The sequence below is a fragment of the Rutidosis leptorrhynchoides genome, chromosome 9 (genome assembly GCF_046630445.1).
Source record: "Rutidosis leptorrhynchoides isolate AG116_Rl617_1_P2 chromosome 9, CSIRO_AGI_Rlap_v1, whole genome shotgun sequence".
Lineage (NCBI taxonomy): Eukaryota > Viridiplantae > Streptophyta > Magnoliopsida > Asterales > Asteraceae > Rutidosis > Rutidosis leptorrhynchoides.
This window is the reverse complement of record NC_092341.1, coordinates 29,600,315-29,609,088: the sequence shown is the minus strand read 5'-3', so window position 1 is coordinate 29,609,088 and position 8,774 is coordinate 29,600,315. Positions and strand designations below refer to the sequence as shown.

The following is an 8,774-nucleotide window of genomic DNA, read 5'->3' as shown; positions in this document are numbered from 1 at the left end:
AATATCAATAAAATTGCCTTTCTAAAAAAGTAACTTAGTTGAGTTTTTTTACTAATGATGTATCATGTATACATGTTTATAATTAGTTTCTCAAATGATTGATTTTCATTTAAGTATATATGTTTAGTTTATGTTTATAGCCAAAAGTTCAAACGAGAATCATAAAAAATGCGAGAACTTTTAAATTATAAAGATTTTCACATGTAACTAGATTGAATCACACATAAACCTTAATGTAAAGTATGAATGAACATAAAATAGTTGAAAAACAATTATATTTTACTTATATAATTAAATATATAGTTTCTCCTTTCACATGTGCATATTGTTTTCGAACATGTTAACAGTTTCTTATAGTCAACAATTTAACATGTAATTTGAGCTAATGAACATATGTTTGTTAATGATATGTGCATTAATTAACATTTATATGTAATTTGTTGCATTTAAACGCATAAAAATTATTAAATTAAATAGTTCTCGCAGTTCTCACCTTTTTAGTCTATGTTTATAATTGTAACTTTTTAGTACTGATCTTTCATTTAAGTATATATGTTTATAATTGCAATTTTTTTAGTACTAATGTATCATCTATATATTTTATTTTATTGGTGTATCATGTATATATGTTTGTAATTAGTTTTCTTAGATAATTAATCTTTTTTGGTACTAATGTAATTAGTAAAATTGTCTTTTTTTACCGTAAATTTTTGGTACTGATGTATCAATAAAATTGCCTTTTGGTTTTGAATTTGACAACTATTATTAACATGTTAAGATACTTCGATTTGTGAATGATCATCTACTTGCATATATTGAGAAATATGTGTTAGATTATATTAGCATTGATGCAATTATGGATGAATTTTATCGTATGAAATCTCGTAGACAAAAGTAAAAACTTACTTTTAGAGTTGATTGTATTAAATATATGATATTTTTGAATAGGGGTTAATATTTGTGGAAATATCAATTCCCTTTTTGTATAAATGATATCATTTTGTATGGTGGTTGTTGTAATGACAATAGTACGAGTAAAAAAATATGAACAACCTTTTGTGAGTACTATCCAATATCCCGACCCGACCCAATTTAACCCGACCCGATTGACCCGAGACATTCAATATTTGTGCAAGTAAGTTATCGAATAAGTTTTTTGGGACCCCATTGGATTTTCATCCTAGAATCGCCACTGCTAACAAAAGGCTTTTAAACTAGAATTTTAGAGTAGCCAAGCCAAGGCAATAATGCTGCACCAAGGTAACTCGCAAAGACCGCAACAACAAGCTATTGCGATGAGTAAATCTTTTCACGTAAAACATAAGATTAATACCGTGTGAACGAATGGTTTAAACTAATAGGGAGTAATAACATATACTACACTTGATCTTAGCCAAAAGGCCGAGAAAGGTATTCTGTAATGAATGCAAGTAATCATATATTTCGTGAAATCGTCTTTTTCAGCAACAAAGTAAGATCACTAAATTGAATTTCGTGGAGGATTTAAAACTCATGCTAATTTGATTAAACCATTTTCATGGCGCCTAATTTTTTATTTATTATATTTTATTTTTATTTTTAATTTTTAGTTTTTAAGTTTTAATTTTATTTTCCCTACTGATTGGCCGAGAGATCCTGTTGAAAGCAATATCTTTATCCGTCGAACAGACAATAATGTTTAACTTTATGTGGAAAATAACTTCTTTTTATTCTAGATTAAAGCAAAGATTGATTTACATGTCATCTCCCTCATACACCAAATAAGCAAAGATTGATTTACATGTCATCTCCCTCATACACCAAATAGGATTGGATTTTGTTGTTTACTAGTTGTAAAGTAAGATCACTAAAGAGTTAAATAGTCTTTCTTTTTCATTGTCCAACAACCAATATTAATAATTAATAATTAATAATTTAATAAAATACATAAGAAAGAAAAAAGTAAAAGTAAAAGCTTCAAAATGAAGTCTCTAATAGAGTTTGCTTTTACATTATTCTTCTTCAAACATTGATATCCACTACTTTTACATTATTCTTCTTCAAACATTGATATCCACTACTTTTGCGATTTACGTATCAGTATATGATAGTACACAACTATTCTAATTTAGCATCTTATCCCAAATGAATATGAGATCAAAAATCATAATATATCTTTTCTTTGTGTTCATATGTGATCAGGCATTTTCATTTTCTGATGCTAATAATGATCTTCTCCTATCAAATAGTCCAAGTCTCAAGCCAGAATTTCATGGTTTGTATGCAATTAGTCATCCATTTTTCATTTTTTTAATCCTATACTTGCATACATCATATTTTATACTAAATAATAATCTACAGGGGTGGAAGTAACTGCTAACTTACATCGCAACAAGAAGGAAGTAATACATGAGAGTGATTATATTCTAAGGCATGGTGGCGGTGAGAATTTTGATCGTAGTCATCGTGTTCCAGTGCCACGAACCAATGCACAACTGAAGCTTAAAAGGTCCTTAAGTATCACATTTGGACTCTGTTTTCTTCTCTGTTTCACATTTTTAAGACTATAATTCGAGATTGTTTCTTAAGAAGGTAATTTGTCTGTAACTTTAAGTGTGATGATATATATTTATGTATAAGACCATACTTTGTTACTTACATTGATATAAAGGCTAAAGTCATAATAAACAGATGAGCTGAAGAAAAACTGTTTCACCCTCCATTGACTTACAACAAACAATGTGTCTTGGAAGGTTTTACTGATAATAATATTCGAGTAATTAATATAAATAAAGCCACTTAAATATCATACAAGAATCTGCTAAAAAGCTTCATGTGTTCTGCTTGCAGCGAAATAGCAATTGACAAACTCCCATCATTGATTGGGCTTGGTAACACAAAACTCAACCCTTCATAAGCAATCCCACCAGGCCCCATGAATATGGGCCGACCCCATCCAAAGTCAGCATCATGAATAGGAAGTCTAGCCCAGCTAGTTATCCCAAGATTCGGACACTTAAACGTATGTGCACCACGAACTAAGGCCTTGAGATCGGGCTGGAGTTCCAAGTAATCGAGTGCTGATCTTAGATAATCATTGTCCATCTTTGCTAAAGCGTCGTGGATTTTACTAGCGGCATACCACGTAGGCTTTGACTGTAGCTCGCCAGCTACAGCTATCGGGGTCGTCGTGAATATGACGTTCCCGAAGTAGCCGGGTGGTAGTGATGGGCGGAGACGGGCCCGCCCATCAGTTGCTATGTAAAGCTTCGTGTCCTGATCCTCGGGAAGGCCACGAGCTTTACATACAGACCTCCAAACATGTCCCGAAAGCATTTCATAAGAACTGTAATTGATTGTGTTGCCATCTTCCTTAGATTTGGCCTTTAGTGCATTGAGTTGGTCTCGAGTTAATTTGAAAATGGAGACTGCGGTTTCTGGAACAGTGTGGTCATCTGTGGATGTGGGTGCGGTTTTCATTGGAGGGGCAGGCAGGTACTCGACGTGTTTAAACTCGGGCTGGGGAGGATCACGAGCTCGTAAAAGGGTTCGATCAATGAAGGGTGGGATCGTTAAGTCAAGACCACGAGCCATATCGGACCAAGTGTTGATGAAATGCAGCCCAGATGCACCATCTGCAGCATGATGTTGCATCCCAACTCCTAGTGACACTCCTCCACATTTAAAGTAAGTGACCTGCATTTGTATATAAGAAAAATCAATAACGAATACTTCTTATTTCATACATATCAACTGGGATTTAAAAATAAAAAATTACGGAGTAATACATATTAATAAGAATTGGATGTGATGATAATAAAAACATTTGACCAAATATTTAACGAAACAATGGTTTGAAGGAGCTTATGTTGTTGGTAAGTGGAGCCCACAACTCTAAATTAAATTGGAAAATAAAAAAATTGACTTTTTTTTCAATAAAATATGTGATGTATTGTAAACGTCACGACCCATCTTACAATCTTACTCGGTCGTCTCAAGATAATTGTACCCACATAAACACGCTATAGAAAATATATAATAATATAATTAATATATTAATATTTAATATATAATTATAATTGTAAATATAAATATTTATGTGTAAGCAAAGAAATCCTACCATGAACGAGCACATTCGCTCTTCATAAAAGGTAAAAACTCGGGTAATCAAGTCTCCCGAGCGCGATACCTGATACCGGGTGAATTGCGCATTATGCGCATCCTCTATTTACACTCCTCTTTTGAACAATTTGGCATAGCCAGAAATTGAACAGGGTGGTGTGCTTCATTGGTCAACTCAATCGTCACTCAAGTAAGCATGCGTGGTTAAATATAAATATAAATATAAATATAAATATAAATATAAATATAAATATAAATATAAATATAAATATAAATATAAATATAAATACATGTGAGAACTCAATATTGGTAAGAACACTGAAAATTAAAATTTAGATTTTTAGTTCGAATTCAGATTTGTAGAACGAGAAAATGTTGAACAAAAAAAAGTTCGAACAAAGTGTATTTTTTTGTTCGAACTCGGGATGTAGAACACAAACGAGATTGTCGACTTCAAATTGTAGAACGAAACATGTTCGAACTCACACAAAATTGTTCGACCATACATAAAATTGTTCGAATTCGGAATATAGAATAGAATGTAGAACAGAATGTAAAACGAAACGTGATTTCATATGCATTTTAAAAATCGTACGACAATACTCAAAATTGTTCGCCCTTGTATCAAATTTATTCGACCATCGTTCTCAGGGTTATCTCCACTAATTAGTTCTTATAAGATCTATTTACTATAAATACTTCTTTCGTCTCACTACAAGTGTCCACATTTGACTTTCAAAGTCCTTCTATGTTAACTTTGACCGTAAATATCTTTATTTGTGTTATAATATTTGATTAATTTTATATGAACGGATTTGGTTTTAACCGTGGTTTTATTATATAAATTTTTATCAATTAATGTTTACACAAATAAATATATTTACGGTCAAAGTTGATAAAGAAAACTTTGAAAGTCAAATGTAGGGCACTTATAATGGGACGGATAGAGTATAAGTTAATTATCAATCAATATCAATATAAATATACTTACAAATATAATATATAATATAATTGTAATTATAAATATAATTATAATTAAAAATATAGGTATAATCATTATTATTATTATAAATATTATATATTATGTATACATTTTTTTATTTATTACCGTATATATATGGTATAATCATTATTATTATTATAAATATTATATATTATGTATACATTTTTTTATTTATTACCGAATATATATATATATATATATATATATATATATATATATATATATATATATATATATATATATCACCAATCAAGGTCTTTCATCTAGTAAGTCATAGTACTATGTTCTCCAAGCTTGACCATTTAGACCACACACAACGCAGCGTCAAACCGAATCCGTCAAACCAGCTGGAACTCGTTGACGCCCTCTGACGCCATTAACGCAGAGTCAGAGGTGACGATTTCGCGGCGTTAGTCGAAAACCTGACGGAGAAGGAAACGAGCGTGAGGGAGTTGTGGTGCCTTTTGATTGGTTGGAGATTTATTGTTATTCTTCCATTTAACTTGATTTAACTTTGATTTTTTATTTTTTTTTTCCAGAAAAGTAGAACAATGGTGGCTGGTTGCTATGGATCTAAATGAAGGAGAAGAATATAAAGATAGATAGGGTTATACGGAGTACTAGTTTCTTTTATTTAAAGAAGGCCCAAACTCTTTTTTTTGGGCTAAACATATTTTTATTATTTTGGGCTGAAACCCAATTAGTGTTAGTATTATTTATTATTTATTAATTTAAATTTAATTATAGTTTTTATTTATTTTATGTAATGGTTAATTTTTATATGTTTTTTAATTATATGTAATATAATTTGTATGCATAATAAAATATAAAATAAAAAGAAAAAATAAAACTGGTAGGACCTATTTGACACTGGAGGGGCGTCAGGGTTATTTTGGTGTCAGAGGGTGTAACACTGACACGTCAGAGTCAGATTGCACTTTTTGACCAAAAAGTGGACAATCTGACTGTGACATCACAGGCAGGGTTAAAAATGGTCTTACAGGCGGGGAATGCATTGTTTTGCCTTCCGGCTGGGCTTCGAATGGATATATATATATATATATATATATATATATATATATATATATATATATATATATATATATATATATAACCAAAAGATAATTTTAGTGTTGTCTTATATACATAAAGAAATAAAAAATAAATAAATGATAAAAAGAAAATTTACAAACATATCCCTTCTCTATTTATAAAATCAAATAATTAATCTAAAATATCTCAAAAAAAAAAAAAAATAAATAAATAACCAATTAAATTGAAATTGAGACAGTTTCGACAGTTAAATTTGTAAATCGTCACTTAATAATAACCCAAATTTAGTGATCCGTACACCACCTCTATTTTACCCTACATCACTAAATAAATTTTTTGAACATTTTTACCTTTCCTTTTGTTCACCAACAACTCCCCCCTAACTTCTCAAATGTAGGGTAAAACTGTCTAAATAATTGTTTTGGTGGTGTATGACAAAAACAAGGTGGTGTAACGATCAACTCACTACTTTTATTTATGCAGCTGTAAAACTGTAAATGATCATGCAAAATTTAATAGTCTTAAATTTCTTTTAAGTCAACTTCTTACATTATTCAATAAATCAATAAAATACTAATAAATAAATACTATTACGGAGTAATTAATACAGAGTAAACATAACATTTGTAAATTTGTAATACCTGTAAGACAAGCAGTGGATATGATTCAATTCCTAGTGAATAATCAACAGCCGGAATAAGTTTCCGAAGCTCCAACGTCGGCGCAAAATCACCAAAATCATCCACAACGCCATCAGATTCCGCTTCAACGAACAAAACGCCCTGTCCTTGACAATCAATTTCAATTCGACCATCTTCGTCTCTTTTCAACCGTCCTCCCATTGGATAAAAAGGAACCAACGCTTTACTTAACGCCTCTTTCATTACCGTTGGATCAAAAAAGTTAGTTGCGCCGTTAGGCCGGTAGAAATACACACTTGGTGTGTGAAAATTGGGGACCACCAGGTCCACATTTGAATTCCATAGATTAATCTTTGGTGTTTCTTCTGCCGGCCTCACCATCGTTGATTCTTTTACTGTGATCTTCATCTTTACTTTTGAAGGAATGAAAATATGGTATGAATGGTGTTTTGATGAAATGTTTAAGAGATTTTAGAGAAGGTGGTAAAATGGGTTGGTGAATTATTGGTTTGAAGTGGGTTTGAGTTTGGGAACTTTAAAAAAAATAAGAGATGATGGAGTGGTTTTTATAACACAAATCTTTTTATATGGTCTCACCTACCGCGCCTGATGTCGATGGCCTAATTATGGTTGCAAATATCACTCGGGCCAATTAGTCAATTGAATTAGGATTTAAGAATTAAAACTTTTTGCTTGGTAGTGGTCTGATACCTTTTATTAGAGGTAAGGAGTCGAACTCTCGAAGACTACAATATTGCACACAAAGTTATTACATGACCTTGAAATTCACCCAAGGTCGTTTTTCGCACATTGCATTGCGGGAGCACCTGGAGGAGGTTTTACTTGTCATGCCTTCGGATTGGTCGGGTGTCCTCTAGGGCAGCAGTTGAGGTGGGTTATACAACTGTAGAAGATGATCGCGTGGATGGTTTAGTTCCTTAGGTGATTCCAAATTGCTGTTAAAAAAATAATAATTAAGAATTAAAGTTAGAGTTAGAGTTAGAATGATTATAACGAGAAGCAAAATAAACACTATGCCACGATGGTTTATCAGTTTATTTAGATAAAATAATATCACAATTAAACTTTATGAATATATAGTTATACATATAGGTATACGTAATTACTAATGCGATGCAAAAAGAATCAAGTAAAATGGAGCTAAAACGAAGATTCTAGAGCAAAAATGATGAAAGACAAGTTACGACCCCGAAAACGAGCAAGAGAATCCAAGCAAATCATGCAAACCAGCACCAAAAACAGCTTGCCATACGGCTTTCCATACGGCTTGCCATCTGGGCCAGCTTGCCAGATCAGCCAAGAAACGGGCACCAGCACCGGCTTGCCCAAAAACGAGCACCCACGCCGGGCATGGGCGCCGGCTTGCTAGCAGTTTCCAGCCAAAAAATTCCTATAAATAGGTCATTTGTCACACCATTCCAACACACACTTCAATTCACATCTCTCTCTCTCTCTCTCTCTCTCTCTCTCTCTCTCTTACTACAATAATTAGAGTCATACTTTCAAGGTCTTCCACTCCGAGAGAAAAAATTTAGTACCCGGAGAATAACGCCGAAGATTGTACTAGGAGCGGTCTGGAGTTTGAAGTTGTCACTTTTGTACATTCGGAACTCGTTTAATCTACTGGTATTTCTATCCTTTATCTTTACATAATGTCTTCTATTATTATGATTTATGATATTGTTACCATGATTAGCGAGTAGTTATCTTTAGTGTATTGATAAGCTTGTTGCATTATGCTTTCTTTTAAATTTAGATTTGAATTAAACGTGGACTCGACTAAGATGACAAGCTTCGAGAAACAATGACTCGGTCCTTGTATTAATAAGTTTTCCGTTTAAGATTCGTCTAACGACCCGTCTTAATCCATCTGGACGAATACATTACATTTGGTTACATCGCGAGGTACTTGACCTCTATATGATACATTTTACAAACATTGCATTCGTTTTTAA

At 32.2% G+C, this 8,774-nt stretch overlaps 1 protein-coding gene and 1 non-coding gene across 2 annotated transcripts; both read right to left on the bottom strand.

Moving 5' to 3' along the window:
• Window positions 1-1,221: 1,221 nt before the first annotated feature.
• LOC139869638 (U2 spliceosomal RNA) lies at window positions 1,222-1,414 on the bottom strand. Its single transcript, XR_011766235.1, has one exon. It is a non-coding gene; the product is annotated as a U2 spliceosomal RNA (small nuclear RNA).
• Window positions 1,415-2,044: 630 nt separating this feature from the next.
• On the bottom strand, window positions 2,045-7,323 carry LOC139867407 (shikimate O-hydroxycinnamoyltransferase). The gene is made up of 2 exons (XM_071855776.1): window positions 6,799-7,323; window positions 2,045-3,675 (listed from the first exon to the last, which is right to left on the bottom strand). Exons 1-2 carry the CDS (start codon window positions 7,204-7,206, stop codon window positions 2,779-2,781), a joined length of 1,305 nt encoding a protein of 434 aa, XP_071711877.1. The 5' UTR covers window positions 7,207-7,323; the 3' UTR covers window positions 2,045-2,778.
• Between the last annotated feature and the right edge of the window lie 1,451 nt (window positions 7,324-8,774).

Bases quoted from the DNA above. Each gene is read 5' to 3' on its own strand.
- LOC139867407 (XM_071855776.1), bottom strand. From the start codon at position 7,206: ATGAAGATCACAGTAAAAGAATCAACGATGGTGAGGCCGGCAGAAGAA. The intron at 3,676-6,798 runs GTATTACAAATT...ATACAAATGCAG, and splicing joins ATCCACTGCTTGTCTTACAG to GTCACTTACTTTAAATGTGG.